Source organism: Culex quinquefasciatus, chromosome 2 (assembly GCF_015732765.1).
Source record: "Culex quinquefasciatus strain JHB chromosome 2, VPISU_Cqui_1.0_pri_paternal, whole genome shotgun sequence".
Lineage (NCBI taxonomy): Eukaryota > Metazoa > Arthropoda > Insecta > Diptera > Culicidae > Culex > Culex quinquefasciatus.
The window spans coordinates 10,634,432-10,651,918 of record NC_051862.1 but is presented as its reverse complement, the minus strand read 5'-3'; the positions used below and the strand labels follow the sequence as shown (position 1 = coordinate 10,651,918).

At 40.3% G+C, this 17,487-nt stretch overlaps 2 protein-coding genes across 3 annotated transcripts; both read right to left on the bottom strand.

Moving 5' to 3' along the window:
- Positions 1-1,470: 1,470 nt before the first annotated feature.
- Positions 1,471-4,749, bottom strand: LOC6042349 (spondin-1). The gene is made up of 5 exons (XM_001851429.2): positions 4,381-4,749; positions 3,536-3,939; positions 2,413-3,481; positions 1,931-2,356; positions 1,471-1,874 (listed from the first exon to the last, which is right to left on the bottom strand). Exons 1-5 carry the CDS (start codon positions 4,574-4,576, stop codon positions 1,594-1,596), a joined length of 2,376 nt encoding a protein of 791 aa, XP_001851481.2. The 5' UTR covers positions 4,577-4,749; the 3' UTR covers positions 1,471-1,593.
- A 700-nt stretch (positions 4,750-5,449) lies between these two features.
- Positions 5,450-17,000, bottom strand: LOC6042354 (uncharacterized protein KIAA0930 homolog). 2 transcript variants are annotated; one of them, XM_038255121.1, is made up of 7 exons: positions 16,560-17,000; positions 9,421-10,010; positions 9,183-9,361; positions 8,876-9,123; positions 6,595-7,776; positions 6,356-6,505; positions 5,450-6,185 (listed from the first exon to the last, which is right to left on the bottom strand). In XM_038255121.1, exons 1-7 carry the CDS (start codon positions 16,675-16,677, stop codon positions 6,145-6,147), a joined length of 2,508 nt encoding a protein of 835 aa, XP_038111049.1. In that variant the 5' UTR covers positions 16,678-17,000; the 3' UTR covers positions 5,450-6,144. The 2 variants fall into 2 exon arrangements, with proteins under 2 accessions (XP_038111049.1, XP_038111050.1); XM_038255122.1 differs by lacking the exon at positions 6,595-7,776 and having other exon boundaries at positions 16,560-16,992.
- Positions 17,001-17,487: the final 487 nt, after the last annotated feature.

The following is a 17,487-nucleotide window of genomic DNA, read 5'->3' as shown; positions in this document are numbered from 1 at the left end:
TTGACCAAAATGACGAAATTTATCAAAATAACGAATTGACCAAAATGACGAATATTATCAAAATGACCAAAATAGCCAAAATGACCGAAATAACGGAAATGATCAAAATGGCCAAAATGACCAACATAACGAAAATGACCAAAATGACGAAATTGACCAAAATGACGAAATTTATCAAAATGACCAAAATTATCAAAATAACGAATTGACCACAATGACGAAAATTAACAAAATGATCAAAATAGCCAAAATGACCAAAATAACGAAAATGACCAAAATGACGTTAATGTCAAAAATGACGAAAATGGCCGAAATGAACAAAATGACGAAAATGACTATAATAACGACAATGACCAAAATGACCAAAATGCAAAAATTATGAAAATGATCAAAATGACAAAAGTGACCAAAATGACGAAATTGACCAAAATGCCGAAAATGATCAAAATGACCAAAATGACAAAATTGACCAAAATGACGAAATTATCAAAATGACCAAAATGACCATAATGACGAAAATAACCAAAATGACTAAAATTACCCAAATGACCCAAATGGTCCAAATAACCAAAATGGCCAAAGTGGCCAAAATGACCAAAATGACCAAAATGACGAAAATGACGAAAATGACCAAAATAACGAAAATGATCAAAACTACCAAAATGACCAAAATAACGTAAATGACCAAAATGACGAAAATTATCAAAATGATCAAAATTATCAAAATGACGAAAATTATCAAAATGACTAAAATGACGAAAAATGACCAAAATGACGAAAATGATCAAAATGACGAAAATTATCAAAATGACGAAAATTATCAAAATAAACAAAATGACCAAAATGATCAAAATAACGAAAATGATCAAAATTACCAAAATGATTAAAATGATCAAAATGACGAAAAATGACCAAAATGACGAAAATGATCAAAATGACGAAAATTATCAAAATGACCAAAATAACGAAAATGATCAAAATGACCAAAATAACGAAATAACCAAAATGACCAAAATAGCCAAAATGACCAAATGACCAAAATGGCCAAAATTACCAAAATAAAGAAAATGACCAAAATGACGAAAATTGATACAAAGTTTTTTTAGCGAATTCCTAGATTTTCACATTTTTTTGTAATAATAATAATAACTGAAATCAATTTAATAATAACTTAATCAACTTATGTTACTATAATTTGAATTTAAAACTCTTCGAATACAAAATATAAATATCTGATCATATAATAAAACAGGGTTGTCAGATCTTCTGACTTTTCGACTCTTTGGAGAGTTCTTTTGTAGAAAACTTAACAAAATTGGACCATTGCTATAGCAAAAAAAAAAAAAATATTTTGTTAATAGGACCTTTTCTTTAAAAAAAGCTATGGAATTTTTCTGCAACTGTTTTTGCATTTTGTACGGTATTTTTAAATCTCAAGGAAAAAGTTCGTAATCAAATAAAACTAAAACATATATTTAATAAAATTTTATTTATATTTCTTCGATCGAAAAGTCTCCCCAGTTTTATGAAAAAATATTCTTGGAAAACTAAAAAATCCAAAAATTGAGAAGGGATACATCTCCAGCGTCCACCTCAAGTGCACGGCGGCCCAGTGCACTTCCGCCGCTTCACAATCCGCCCGGGGCAGGGCTGACCACCGTTTTTGGCCTGCACGAGCACGTTGCGGTATCGCTCGGATCTCCCGGTTCCACAGGTGACGCTGCACGAGCTCCACTCGGTCCAATCGGACAGCACGCAATCCACCGGAAGCCCATCCTCTGGCTGATGTTGGAATTGCTGAGGTTGCTGCTGACGCTGGTGCCGCGGCGGTCCCGCCGTCGGATGACGGTGGGCATCACGGTTCGTTGATTGTTCTGGGTTGAGAAAGTGAATTGAGTGGGGAGTTTGAGAAAATACCGCGTGGACTAACCCTTAACAGCTCGGCAGGTCTGCATGCAGTCCTCGTTGGTGAGGAAGTTGTTCCGGTTGCCACGGCAGCCTCCGTAGAAGAACGGAACGCAAATGTCCCGCTCGGAGTCATACGCGTACCGCTGGTACTTGCCCCGGCACGGTCCCGTTTCGGAAGCTTGCGAGCAGATCTCCCGAGCGGTGAATACGTCAAACAGACAGTCGGCCTTCTCCGTGCAGGGTCGCTGCTGGTTCAGCTCCACCCGCTGGGCGCACTTTTCCTGCAGTTCCGGACCGACCAGGAGTAGGCGGGTTCGAATTTTGACTCCCTTGCCACAGGTTGCGCTGCACGGACTCCAGTCACTCCAGGAGGTTACGGGGCACATGGAGTCGGGGACCTCGACGTCGGTTAGGGAACACTCCGGTTGCATACATTTCTGCTTCTCAACTGGAGGAAAACAAGATCTTTCAAATCTACAGAAGTAAAGGTCAAGGAATACATACCAACACTGATGTGGGGACACTTCTTACGACCCATGTGATCCACAAAAGTCCTAGTCCTCATGGTTACACCGATTCCACAGCTTGCCGAGCACTCGGACCATTCGCTCCAGGCGGTAGTCTTGCAAACTCCAACACCTTCACCTCCCTCGTCCACGTTAGCGTCAATCTTCCTGATGTCTTCCGAACTGTCCTCAGGTTCCTGACCTTCGTTGGGGCACTCTTGAACATCCGCAACGCACATCTCCTTCGAAATCAGTTGTCGATTGCACTGGTATTGCGCCGCCTTGTCAGGTTTGAGGTATTCCCTGGTTCGCATGCGAATTCCTTTGCCGCAGGTCACCGAACACGGCGTCCACGAGCTGTAGCTGGTCGTCTCGCACTCCTGCCGCGTGACCTCTTCCGTGTTCTCCGCCAGTTCCAACGTCTGCGATTTCAGAAACTCATCGTCGCAGTTCTGGTGGATGACCTTGTCTCGGCGGAAGTAGACTCTCGCCAATGGGATCATTTCCCGGGATTTCGGATTGTAAAAGGGAGCACGTGGATCTTCCGGGTAGAGCGTAGTGATGCGATGCATCCTCTCTCTTGGTTGCGTTTCCGAGTTGGCAGACATGTAGCTGATTCCGTTGTCGGTTCCGGCATCCCAAGGGTACAGGTCAACATCCAGTGACTCAACCCAGGTGCAATCCTCGCTGCAAAGATCCAACCCACTGACGCCAACAACCCAATCGGGAGAAGGTCCAAACATCGAGGCCAGCGATACCTTATGATGCTTCCGATCTACGCGAAAGTTCGACGTCGTGTTCGAGTTCACCCTGGGATACCACAGTCCACCGGCTCGGATCAGCGTTCGTAGGCGTGGTCCCTTTGCTCGCAACTCCTGCTCCAGCTGACGAACCGAGCCCCACTCGGCAAGCGAACGGAACCCATCGGTAGCGATGTGATTCTCACCCCAGAAGGAAAAGTTCGTATCGTGGGACGCCCCGATGATGTCGGAGAAGTGCGTCAACCAGACGGCGAACGGGAAGTCTTTCGGATGCGTTTCGTTGGACCAGATTCCCTCGAATACGAACTACGGAATTGTAAGGTGTTAGAATTGTGTCTTCAAGAAGAACTACAAACTTACGCTATACTTCGCCTCATCACATGCGCAACACTCTCCCTGAACCGTGCCCGGATCGGGTTTGATCTCACAAAGCACCTTCGTCAGAGCTCCATCATCCGAGTACCAGGAATCCTCACCCTCAAAAACCATTGCAGATAGACTCACGCAACCGGACCCGCTTGCCGGCGCTACCCACATGACCTGGATCTCCGTTTTGGGAAAGTCATCCGCTTGCGTTACCGTGTTGACGCAGTGATCGTAGAAGCGGGTCAACGAATCGCTAAACAGCTGGAACCGACCAACGCGCTTCGGACCAGCAATGAAGGTGCGTGCATTCTTGGCCGTCCCACTGGTCGCTTGGGCCGTAAGCATAAAGTGGGTGAACTGCTGTAGCTTGACGTGAGTCCGCGAGCCGACCAGGAACACTTGTAGGAGAAGAGAACGACATTAATGTTGATCGAGTTCAAGAAGATCAGCTTCGCTGAACATCTCCAGGAAACGGCACGTCAAGCAATGCACCAATAGAACGCTGAAACGTCCATTTCCGGTTGTGTACCCGCTACATTCTAAGCCGGCTTATCTCCGATGGACTAGTTGCATTACGTTTTGCGTACTCATCAATAATTAAACTATCATCAACCGAGATTAGCCAGACACAGCTTGTACCGTACACAAGACAAGTATTTAAAGCCACATGCTGCGCGCGCTGTACGAGCTTTCTCTCCGCTGGCCCATCAAACTCATAACGTTCAGACGAAGAAGCACACACGCGACCAAGGGAGATAATTCTTGACCTCAGCAAATTGCCGTTTCCCGCGAGACAAACAAACTATCCCCGAGTTACAAAACGTCGAACAAAACATTACGGTTGTAGATCTTGCCCGGTTCGTAGCCGCTCGGTTCGTTCCGCACGGCCAACCGGTATCCGTTATCGCCAGCCTTCTTCTCCTTCGTCACAGCGCGTCCGTTGAACACCGGAACCTTGCTGCAGGCCCATCCGGGATCTACGGACGCTAGTGCCAGCGCCACTAGCAGCAGTCCCACTCCTCGGGACACCAGCATGTTCTGCGCCTTAATCCCTTATCTGTTGGGCTTATCAACACTTCTTCGTTTTGCTCCAGCAGTCGATGGAAGAGGTCGCAACGGCGAGGATCTCGTTCCTTTTGAAACACTGAGACTTGAAGCTCGAACACGACTGAATTACGCGGCGGCTGATTAACGACTGACGACTCTGACTCCAGACTGATTGTACTCGAGGCGCCCTGGCGCTCTGGAGATCAACAGAACGAACGAATCTTGGAGAATCGGAACGTTATCGGCTCGTTGAGAGGAGTTCAACCGTGCCGCGGTTACAGTGAAAGGGAGTGTCGTACAATTTACATGAAATTTCATTGAATAGATTATTAAACCAGAATTCTACCAGAAATTCAAAAATTCTAAAATTCTGGAATTCTAAAATTCTAAAATTCTAAAATTCTAAAATTCTAAAATTCCAAAATTTTAAAATTTTAAAATTTTAAAATTCTAAAATTCTAAAATTCTAAAATTCTAAAATTCTAAAATTCTAACATTCTAAAATTCTAAAATTCTAAAATTCTAAAATTCTAAAATTCTAAAATTCTAAAATTCTAAAATTCTAAAATTCTAAAATTCTAAAATTCTAAAATTCTAAAATTCTAAAATTCTAAAATTCTAAAATTCTAAAATTCTAAAATTCTAAAATTCTAAAATTCTAAAATTCTAAAATTCTAAAATTCTAAAATTCTAAAATTCTAAAATTCTAAAATTCTAAAATTCTAAAATTCTAAAATTCTAAAATTCTAAAATTCTAAAATTCTAAGCTTCTAAAATTCACGTTCTTTACGGTTATTTTTAAATTAATTAAATGAAATGGACAATTTCTTCATAACCAGTGCCACTGAAACGAAGTTTGAATACTTTCATATGCTTATGTATTTTTAATTTGTTTCCTGCTATTAGTTGTTGTTCTTATTGTTCTTGCAGAACGTCCAATAATAGGTACCAGCTAATGACTGCACTGTTTGTATAAATAACAATAATTTCATAAGATTACATGAGAGTGATGTAAGTTTACCGTTTCGTTGGAATGAAAAAGTAAGTATCGTCAGACATGAGTGAGGATAAATTTCATGCATTCGGCTGGTGTACTTAATTTACGTGACAACACTTTGCAAGCGCCCCAAAATCCCCTTTCCCTAGATTGGAAACGTTTCACGAGGTTCAATTCCTCCAGCAAAATAAAACAGAAAATGACTAGCTCAAGTAATGTTACGCTTTCCAGATTGGGTAATCCTAACCTACGCGTTATGACAAGGGTAAAATATCTGGAATTGTTCCGGAACAAGAACCAAAGGCTTCCCCCGGACTCCGTAGCTTACGGGCTTCTACTTCCTCGTTCAGTACGTTTTTATTGAGTTTTCGTTTGCGGTATATTCCTGGATTAAGTTTTGTTTTGTAGTGAAGTGTGTGTGTGTTTTTATTTGTGTACGGTATAAAAATAGTTTTCCATGTACCGATTGATCGACACATGGAGAGAGTAGAGTGTGAGTGTGTGAGATGTTGCTTTAGTGGCTCCAGATGTGCAGTTTGTAGGAATGTTCGACCCGCGATTAGAACGTCAGTATTGGCTGTTCGCGATGATCCAGAAGGTCTGAGAGTTTGCGACAACAAAAGAAATTTATTGTTTAGTATGGTTACGTAACCTCATTTTTTTAAAAAAGGTGTAAACATTGCCCTCGCCTAATGTCAAACTCCATACAAAAGTTTGAAATTTGATATGGCTTCGTTTACCATTTGAGGTTAGATTGAGATTCTACTCACCCTTCGCTATGCTCCACCAAGGCAGCGTCACGTAGGTGAGGAACGCGTTCAGCGGCGTCGACTGCTGGCGCCGGTTCTCCTTCCAGAAGTGGAACGTCTGCGTGAAGCCCTTGGTGGTCCACAGCGGGTTGTACGCGCCGTCGTCGAGCTCTGGAAGTGGAACAAAATTGAGAAAAAAACGAGGTTAGATCTGGTAACTCGGAGTCTTGACTGATTTCAAAGAGGGTGCAAACGTTAACCTTTCTTCTTGGGGTGGTAATCACACCAGTAGTAGATGTCCGTCCCGTCCGGAGTTCGCTTCTTGGGGACATGATCCACCGGTCGTCCGCTCATACTGTGCGGCCTCAGATAGAAGCTGTTGTAGGTCGGTTTCTTAACTTTGGGTAGCGTCGAGCACGCTTTCTTCGCTCGTAACGTCCGTAACGCTTCGCTTATGTTGGCACTGTCACGCCGGTCCTGCTCGGGGGAAGACTCCGGTTCCTGTTCGGGATCACTCTTGGTGCCGCTGTTGTTTCCATTGACGTCTTCTTGCTTGTTGCAGCTGCTGCTGTTGCTGGTACTATTTCTACGGTTAGGCTTATCGTTAGCATTCTCAGTACTGCTATCCACGGGGGGATATTTGCTCTTTAGCGATAACTTATTACTAGTCTTACGATAAATGAGAGAAAATCTACTGTTGCTGCTAGTTGTGCTGGAAGCTGTAGACTGTGTCTTGCTGGACTTTTTCTCCCTGTGCTCCTTGATACCTTCTCCATGCACCTTGGGCAGTTCGACTGCCTTGGTCTTCTGTTGCTGCGTAATTGCTTTAGTTTTCGTTTCCTCCACCGGAAACTCTTCCCTTCCGTTCACCCGAATCATCTGATTCGCGTCCAGCTCGTTCATCATGCCCATCTTGGCCACGTCATCACCCAGATCTTTCAAAGAAACGGCATCGTCCGCTATCTCATACTCCTCTTCCTGAGCTCCCTTCTCACTCTTGTTATTGTTCCCGCTCTTCTTCCGCGGCGATTGCACCTTCTTGTCCTTCTTGGGACTCTTCTTGTCCGACCCTCCGCCCTTCTTCTTCCCATTCCCGTACTCTATCTCACTCTCCACAATCAGCAAGCTTCTGTGCTTCATCGCTGACCTTCCCTTGGTGACCTTGCTCAAGCAGGCCGGCGAATCTGCCAGCTCCAGCGCTTCCTGCTCGCAACGGGCACACTGGACGTAGTACACGTCCGACATCTGAGCCGACCCGGAATCGCTCCAGCGCTTCCGCGGTCCAAAACAGTTGCAACAGCCCCCCTGACTACCGCTGCTGGTCTTCCGGAGCCGGGGCTTGACCACTGCTGCGTCTTCGCAGTGTCGGCCCAGCGAACCGTGGGTGGGCGGAGCGGACGAAGCGGCCAACTTCGAATCGGACACCGAGGAAACAGGACGATCTACACGAGAGTGGAAGAAAATAAAAAGTAAGAAAATGAAAAATCTGAACTTTTTGCAAGATAAACGGGAGGAAACGGAAGAAAAATGGCGCCAGAAAAGAGTTTGCTTATTATTTTTTGAACAGTCTACTGCAAAAAGGATTTCCGGTTTTGGTTTAGAGCGACAGGTAACGAAAGATTAGGAGGGGCTGTTAGTATCTAACATAGAAGGAACTTAAACTCATAACCAATGCTATACAATTGAGCGAGATCGTCCTGCTTCCCTGAGATGGTCCAAATTCAAAGCTAAGGCAAATTAGGGTTTTATACGCATGTTTGTTCACTTGGATACACATCGAAAGCGAAATTTTTACATATATTTTTGACGAGAATGTGCAAAATAAAAATAGAAATTAAACTAAAAAAAGGGAAGCAAAACGTGCATGGTTGAATAAGACGAAAGATGTGATTTAAATTTTAAGTATTATTATTTAAACCATTTGGAATTTTTAAATCAACAAGAAGATCTTTGCAGTAATTTTCATCAAAATTTACAAAAAGACACTCAGACACTCACTTACCATAACCACTTTCTCACTTACCTTAATCTCTTTCTCACTTACTCTCTCACTATGTAATTAACTCACTCATTCATTCATTCACTCACTCTTGCATTCACTCACATATCCACTCACTCACTCATTCATTCACTCACTAACTCACTGACTTATTCATTCATTCTTTCACTCACTCATTCACTCAATAACTCACTCACTCATTATTTAACTCATTTACTCACTCACTCACTCACTCCTTCAATCAATCACTCACTCAGACACTCATTTGCTTAATTTTGAATCCTGAGTGAAGTGCATACTTGAATGTTGGTTCAGAAGCTTTAGAAGTAAATTTGACTCTTAGTTTGAATCACTTCTTGAATTCTCACTTACTTTTTCAAAAGGTCCTATGTACATAGAAAACTCTTGGCGCATTGGTGGTTTTGAAAAAGTAATCTAGAATTCATACTTCTGCAGCTTGAAACAAAAAGTAAAACAAAAACAACCACAACTAAAAAACACCAATTTTACAACAGACACACAAACATTTAAAACACACTCACCATCTCTCAAATCGCCGGCCTCGATCTCGGACACCTCGTTCGCGAGACAGTCCAGCCCCTCGTTCTCCGAGCGGGCCTTCGTCCCGCCGTACGAGGACGAGTCGTTTGCGTTCTTGGTGCGCCACCCGTACCGGCTGAAGTTGTTCAGGTTGGCGCTCGGATCGCTCAGTCTTCGTTGGTGGCGGTAGTTGTAGTACTCGTCGCAGTCCTCCTCCCACTCCGAGTCCCACATGTCGGTGGCGCAGAAGCTACAAACAATTATGAGGTATTAAGGTATTCCAGATGGAGTCGGTATTTAGTAGCTTACCCAGGTTCACTGGTTGGTGTCTCAACGCCGGAACCCTTCGGCTTGGTCACGGCCATCTCCGCGTGACCCTTGCCTTGGGGTCCCTTCATCCGGACAAACTCACACCGGGTCGACGGACCTCCGGAACTGAACAGTCCAAAGGACATGCGCTGCGCTACCTTGGTGCTGAGACTCGATTGCTGAAATTGAACAATAACAAAGTGACGAACAGTCCTCAAGCCCTCCACCCCAAACTTACCCTCGCATCGTACACCTTCTTCAGCGCGTCGTACCGAATCGACCCCAAAAAGATCACCCCCTGAACACTCCCATCCCGATCCGATGCCACCAGCTCCACGCACACCATCTCCCCGTCCCGCACCAGAATGTCGTGAAACACCTCGTCAAAGTTGTCCACCATGAAGCAGATGTGCGGGTACGTAATCTCCTCACTCTCGCCCTTGGTGTCCATCTTTCGGCGGCTCGGCGACGCGTACACCTTCTGTGAGTGTCTTCGCAGCACCTGCAGCTCCTTCGGCGAAGTACGCGTACAAATGGCCAACGTGAGCGTGTAGTCAAACTGGTGAATCACCAAGTTGAGGTAAACCGTTTCCTCCCAGTCCACGTCCGGGTCGCCGATCGGCAGCTTGCGCGAGTCCTTGCGGAACACCTCGATCTCCGTCTCGTACTTGGGCATGACCCGGGACGAGCCCTTGACGTGCTTCTTGCGCACGAAGAACAGCAGATCGTCGCAGTCGATGGTGTGGCGTTTCTCCGTTTGGAACAGAAAGTGCCGCACGAACAGGTCCGTCCAGTAGGTGGTGCCCTGCAGCACGACGAAGCCACCGTCTGCGGAAGATTAAAGGGGGTTCGGAGATAAGTCGGTTGAATGAGGAAGCTCGGGGAGAATGAATGGACTAATTTGTTGCAGATCACTGGGTTTGATAACCTCGATGGGTATATTTAGAATGTTGATTAATCTTCTCAATATGTTATTTTAAAAGTTTCTTTGTACTTTGTTGTATTTGAAAGCTTTATTCTGTGGCGAACTGGGTACGGATTTTGAAAAGTTCTCAGATTAAATTCTGGTGTGGTTCCCCTTGTAGGGCATACCCATTGGGACTATTTTTTGCCTTCCTCACCTCACTGAGGCAAGGCTATAAAATCACTCGAAAAATGAACTTCTTAAATACGACTCCTAAATATACCTTCACGTATACCTATCGACTCAGAATCAAATTCTGAACAAATGTCTGTGGGGATGTGTGTAGACATGATTTTTTTTCCACACGATTATCTCAGAACTGGCTGAACCGATTTTGGCCGGATCCGCCTTATTCTGTTCGTGTTGGGGTCCCCTAAGACCCTATTAAATTTTATGCTGTTTAGTGAAGTACTTTTAAAGTTATGCCAAGAAAAAGTTTTTTTGTAGCTACAAAAAGGGTGATTTTTGCATAACCTCAAAAGCCGGGTCTTTTTGCTTTTTTGACTTTTTGACCACGCGGGGGATTGGCAGCCACACCCCCTTGCATGCGTATCGCCCGGTTGCCACATCGCTTAAGCAGTGTCTGCGTCTCTTCTGGAAAAAATCTGTATTAATTATGTTGCTGCATCATTTTGTCTCGACAAAGATTTACACGAACTTTTTACTGAAATATATAACTCATGAGACCAGCGCCGTACCTAGGGGTTGGCGCAGTTGGCGACCGCCAAGGGCGCCAGCCCTTGGGGGGCGCCGAAAACGATGATTGTACAAATTTGTCATGTTATTATAAAATCCTAGAAAGGTATTCAGAACAAAAGGGGCGCCAAATTTTAAAGTAGGACTACAAAATAACTCGGTAATCTTGGTCGGAATATTACAAGTATTACTTATAACACTTGGGGCGCCAAAATCAACTATTTCAATAATTGTACCAGAATTAAATTTAAAATTCAATTCAATTCATTTATCAAAGGGGCGCTCAAGTGGCAAAAATTTCAGGGTTTTATAACAATTCTTTGAAATAGCTAGAGATTTTATATTCCAACTACAGTATATAAAATTCAATTTAAATTTCACCATTTTTTCCAGCATCAGGAACCATCAAGCTTTTTAATGTTTTGAAGTATTTTTTTTTATATAATCAGCTATTTAATTGAAATTTACACATTTCTATTGAAAATCTGAAATAAAAAGAATAAGATATTTCAAGTTTAAAGAAAATGGCATTTGAGATATTTTTATCGTTTTAAATGCAAACTTGTGCGTTGGGATTGGCCTACGTTTTCGAAATACTGAAGTGTTTAAATTGAATATTTCTAACACAAAAAATGCTTTGACTTTTGTTAAATTTCTAGCAAAATATTTTTTTTTTCAACATAAAAATGTTGGTTTTTTAAGAGCACATAAATTGCTCTAAATATATTATATTCTGCTGCCTGTATTCAATTGCTTGTAGCAAGAGTGAAAAAGTAAAATTTGGGTGTCTTCGACAAAGTTGCATAGATTGGCATGCCCACCAACTTTTTAGTCGTAAAGTAAAATATTATACAATTTCTTGTATAATTTTGATTTGCAGAAACACCATTATCGCGGACCCATTAGATTTTAAACCAAAGCAAAATTCCAACTCCAAAAACAGCAATATTTTTGGGAAAACACAAAGTTCCACTTAATTTTGCTTCTAGGGTCAATAATTTGAAGAATGTTAGTAACATTTTCCTTGAAATTTTTGTTTTGTTATGTTTTAATGGAATGGATAAAGTTGCTTATCTTTCACATACATTTTTTTATTTCATGGATTCCATGTGTTGGGCTATCCAGTGTAATTTCGCCTAAATTTTCACATTTACACAAACGGTTCTAAAAGCTTTGTGTGTAGAGGGTGACTATTCTCGAGATTTTCAATTTCCCGGGAATCGAGAGTTGAATTTGGAAATTTCCGGGAATTCCGGGACCTGGTAGTGTTTATAACTATGCCAATAGTGCCAGTAATGTATAAAGAAAAGTTATAAATGTGTTTCTTTTCAATGAATTCAGTTACGATTTATTCATGCTTTTTTAATGAAACGTTAATTAGTAGCCTCATTATTTTTGGGAACTATTATCTACTTCTTGATTTTTTTCTGAATCTGCAATACAACTTGTTGTATGAACTTGTTTTTAGATTTTTGTGAAATAACAAAATAGCTAATATATAATTTCACAGTATCGGGATTTTTATAATATAATAAATAGCGACTCAAAACAACAATTTTAATATTTTTTTTTCTTTTTTTAAAACTGTAAATATGCATTGAAGAAATAGTGATCCGGAAAACCCGAATGTTCACATTTGGCGGTCTTTACAAAGATTTCCAGTTTTCCAGGCTAACTGATAAGTATGCTTTAAGGTTAATTTTGGAGTCCACATGATTTTAAGTTTTCCCAATTATAGTTATTGGAATTTTTAATAAGTTAAAATTTACACTTTCTGAATTAGAAGATAAGAGAAGCATTGGTTCATTCAAAATTGAACATCTTACATTGAACACCCAATGTTCTGAACAATTTCGAATTTTCAATTTTTTTTATTTGTTTATATAATTTTGCTTCGACCAAATTTCCCGGGAATCGAGAGGTCCAAAAATGGTCGATTTCCCGGGAATTCCCGCTCGTCACCCTCTATTTGAGTGTAATGGTTTTTATACAAAATTTTAAGAAACTTTAGATGTCGAATTTGCCTTTGTTTGAAGCTATGAATTTTCAAAAAACAAATTTTAGGAATTTTATATCAATCAAAAAACACAGTCACAGAGAAGAGAAATATTTTTTTCAAAAATAAATTGAAAAAAAAATAGTTTCAAAAGGAATCCATCCAAAAACAAATTTGAAAAGGAGTCCATTTTCTAATCAATTAAACTATTTTTCAGGAATGCAGGAAAATGCTGATACAATGAAATTTTAGCTAGGTCAGATCAAATTCTGTTTAAAACGATAAAACAACACTCTGCTATTTTCAGTCAACATTAATCCTAAAGCACCTTTTCGTTACAACCTATCTGTATTGGAAAGATTTAAATCGATTGTAATGGTTTAAAAATAATAAAACATTAATTTGAATATTCTTCAAAGAATTAAATTGTGGTTGGATTATTTAGCTGTTATATTTATTCAATCAATTACAATTATATTATTAAAACTCTTTGAAGCAATCGCTGAAAATTTAAGTAAACATATCAAAATGATGAAAAATTTGGAGGGGCGCCAAATTGATGCTTCGCCAAGGGCGCCATGTACCCTAGGTACGGCTCTGCATGAGACATTTCACCTTTATTTTGAAGAGTTGGTTAAAAAAAAAAAGAATTTAAAATTGCTGTTCAAGTAAAATCAGTAATTAAAAAAACAAATGAAAAAAAAAATTAAATAAAATTAAAAAAAAAAATCTTAAATTAATTTGTAAATACCACCTAATATACAACATGAAAGCGAGGAAGGCACCAACCACCTTAGGGTGGATTAAGTAACGTTTTTTTTGTTGAGGCTTGATACCACTGCGACCAATTAGAGGAATATTGTGGTGTAAAAATTGGGACTCTCACGCCAAATTTCAGCTCATTTGGCTGAAAACTGGCTTGTCTCAAGCTAGTTCAAGTTTACATGGAAATTACTATGGGAAATTGTGAATTTTCGTTCATTCACTCCTACAGGCCTGGGGAAAACATGTAGAAACTTCTAGGATGGCCAGAAATGAGCGGAATCGTCTGGAGAACAACTTTCCCTAAGAGATCAGGTCGATTCGTTCAACCCACATCGAGCTCAACGGCAATACATCCGGGGTTTTCGGAACCAACGGTTTTCCCCAGAAAAGCATCAAATTTTCCTTAGCATGCTATGAATGCTTGATGAAAACCGCGACGCCACATGCCAAACATCTACCACGTGGACTAGCATCGCCTATAAAAAAATACTTTTAATTACTTTTTGAACCATTTTGAACCATAGAATAATCATTCATGGTGATCAGGATACTACAGTATGTAAAAAAAGTATTTACACCCCTTGGGCACTATGCACATTTTGTGATGAAACATGTAAAAAATTCAAAGTTTGACAGGAACCTAGTACTACGTTTTGTTCAGAAACTCGTGCCAAACATTTTGCTACAAAAAGCTCATGAAAAGATGATTTCTATAAAAAGTTATGTGACAAATACTATTATGAAAATAAAAAAGGTGCAAAAAAAGTTTGTACACCTTTCGAAAAATTAACATAAATAATGTTATTTGTTGACAAATCGCCATAAATCCAGTCTCCCAACTCCAAATAGGCATCCTTGACTGATAAAAAAAATAATTTGGATTGAATATAAAGTTTACTAACTACTTAGTATGAAAGTTCATATAACTCTGGAAATTCTATATAAAACTTATCTAAACTTAATTTTGCAAACTTTTAATTCAAATAAATGTCAATATATTACCATAGAATTGCTAAATAAACATTTTGGAGTGGGTATAACACCGTTTTGGGGGTATTTGTATCGATAGAATAGATTTTTCGTTGGAATTTCGTACCAACCCGGAATTACGTCGTCGGAAAATCCGCCGGCATCCGAACCGGTCCACGATTCACAAGTCAACCTATGTGGAATCGGAAAGGGCATAAAATTTCCGATCTTTTGATACCCATACATTCAGGTTTTCTATAAAACCCACGTTGTTAAATACCTGGGCAAAAAGTAAGTTTGATCCACGAGAACAAAAATTACGAAATTCCATACATTTTTGGCAGGTTGCTCAAACGAAACCAAAACAACGTTTTTGCTTAGATATTTAAAAACGTGGGTTTTATAGAAAACCTGGATGTATGGGTATCAAAAGATCGGAAATTTTATGCCCTTTCTGATGCCACATAGGTTGACTTGTGAATTGTGGACCGGTTCAGATGCCGGCGGATTTTCCGACGACGTAATTCCGGGTTGGTACGAAATTCCAACGAAAAATCTATTCTATCGATACAAATACCCCCAAAACGGTGTTATACCTACTCCAAAATGTGTATTTAGCAATTCTATGGTAATATATTGACATTTATTTGAATTAAAAGTTTGCAAAATTAAGTTTAGATAAGTTTTATATAGAATTTCCAGAGTTATATGAACTTTTATACTAAGTAGTTAGTAAACTTTATATTCAATCCAAATTATTTTTTTTATCAGTCAAGGATGCCTATTTGGAGTTGGGAGACTGGATTTATGGTGATTTGTCAACAAATAACATTATTTATGTTAATTTTTCGAAAGGTATACAAACTTTTTTTGCACCTTTTTTATTTTCGTAATAGTATTTGTTATATAACTTTTTATGGAAATCATCTTTTCATGAGCTTTTTGTAGCAAAATGTTCGGCATGAGTTTCTGAACAAAACGTAGTACTAGGTTCCTGTCAAACTTTAAATTTTTTACATGTTTCATCACAAAATGTGCATAGTGCCCAAGGGGTGTAAATACTTTTTTGACATACTGTATATAGCTGTATTCTGAACCTTCAAATAAGAAAAACACTGTTATGGTGCAAATTTTACAATATGTGGTAGCGTATAATTTGTTGCAAATTTACATCAAATTTCATTTAAATTTAAATGTTTAATGACGTGCAAAAGTGTTACATCATAAATGAAATATTAATAAAAATATTTTTTGTATGTAGGATGTTAAAGTAAAATTTATGTTAAGGTTAAATTCCAGAATTTTTATTTGATCAGGTCCTCTAAACATATGAAACACAAAAACTTTTCAAGAAAACTCTAGTTATCCCTTAAAAAAATAAAGCGATTTCATATTTGTTTATTTTGCTGAACTATCTGCATGATTCAGTAGTAAAATACAGCTGCAACTAGCTTCATTTAAAACGGGTACTTCCCCTCAACTATAAGCTTTTTTCAATTCAACCAGAACACGATGACTGAACAAATTGTTTCGCCGGTCCGGCAAAGCTGAATAATACAGCAAGGGCAATAACAACGACGACGACTCAAAACACAAACCAGTCACACATCAATTTTGCAACAATATCATGAAAACAACATCGACACATTGACGACCTCCAGCCCAGCCTCAGCCGGTTTTTCGCTTCTTAAGAGCATGAAACAAGACACGCCGCACTCTGTTATGACTGCGTCGCAGAATTTTAAAGTGCCCTTCGCTGGTAAATAGAGATCAGCTGGCGAAAAGAAAGTAAAACCATAAAGAGAGCGAGAAGATAACACGAACTCCTCTGTTCTACGCAGGGTTGAAATTTTCCCGTTCATCAACCCCCAACCCCTCGCACACGAGGAAAAGTCCAAATTGTGAAAAATCGATACCCGCCAGCCATCATGCTTTTTCCGGTGGGCCAGATTTTCAAAAGGAAAAAAAAACCCGACCGGTTTCTTACCGTCTTTCAGCAGCTGACGCATCTCCTTGGTCCGCTGGAAGTTGATCTCCTCCAGCAGCAGCTGAAGAGCCGTCGGCGGTGACTTGAGCAGGGCAGCAGCTGGTGAACTGCAGGCCATGGTTCAGCTACGCAGTAGAACTACTCCTTATTGAAGTGCAGAAAGTACGCCAAAGGACCGCAAACCCCAACGGAAGAACACTGAACGATTCCCGTAACTGGTACGCATCAAGCATTTCCGGTTCCGGATCACATTTTCCACGGTTTTCACAAGTTTCCGAGAAGCAAAAGGGCAGTGTGTGTGGTAAGCACAGAAACAGAAACCGCGGACAAGCACAACACAAAGCACGGTGAAGTCGGGATCCGAACTCGTGAAGCAGTACGTGCAGAATGAGTCAAGGTAAGAAGAGAAAGGCAGAAGCTGGTGAGCAAAACAGTGTGGTACGGCTGGAACGACTGAATGAAAACAGAGAGCGAAGAATGAACGTGTTGTTTGACGTGAATCGATGAATGGGCCGGTGAAGGAAAAGACTATGAATGAAGGAACGGCAGAGGCATCTGATGGTGGGAGACGGAAGATTGTTTGCTATAAAAACGACAAAAAGGAGAAAATTTAATTTTAATCGAATTCCTATTCAACTTTCAAATAACATATTTAATATCACAAAACATGATTGTCTTCATATGTTATAGGGGATTTTTTTTTGATGATGGATAAATCCATTCATTTGCATTCATTTGCAGAATTCCTGTCAAAATTGTCAGAATATTTGGCCAACAAAATGCAGGCGTAACAAAAATTTCTGTATTTTCCGTCGATTTTTCTAAATTTAAAGGAAATTTGCAGGAATTTCAAATTTAATTGAAATGCCCACAACATCTGCAATAGAATGAAAACAAAAATTGTTAATTTGTAAGAGGCAACTAAATG

What these genes read in the sequence shown, in the direction of transcription:
- LOC6042349 (XM_001851429.2), bottom strand. Translation starts at nt 4,576, where the DNA reads ATGCTGGTGTCCCGAGGAGTGGGACTGCTGCTAGTGGCGCTGGCACTA. An exon ending in GTGATGAGGCGAAGTATAGC is followed by an intron (nt 3,482 to 3,535) that starts GTAAGTTTGTAG and finishes ACAATTCCGTAG; the next exon opens with TTCGTATTCGAGGGAATCTG. An exon ending in GACCTGCCGAGCTGTTAAGG is followed by an intron (nt 1,875 to 1,930) that starts GTTAGTCCACGC and finishes TTCTCAACCCAG; the next exon opens with AACAATCAACGAACCGTGAT.
- LOC6042354 (XM_038255121.1), bottom strand. Translation starts at nt 16,677, where the DNA reads ATGGCCTGCAGTTCACCAGCTGCTGCCCTGCTCAAGTCACCGCCGACG. An exon ending in ACACCAACCAGTGAACCTGG is followed by an intron (nt 9,124 to 9,182) that starts GTAAGCTACTAA and finishes AATTGTTTGTAG; the next exon opens with CTTCTGCGCCACCGACATGT. An exon ending in TTGGTGGAGCATAGCGAAGG is followed by an intron (nt 6,186 to 6,355) that starts GTGAGTAGAATC and finishes GCAAACTCTCAG; the next exon opens with ACCTTCTGGATCATCGCGAA.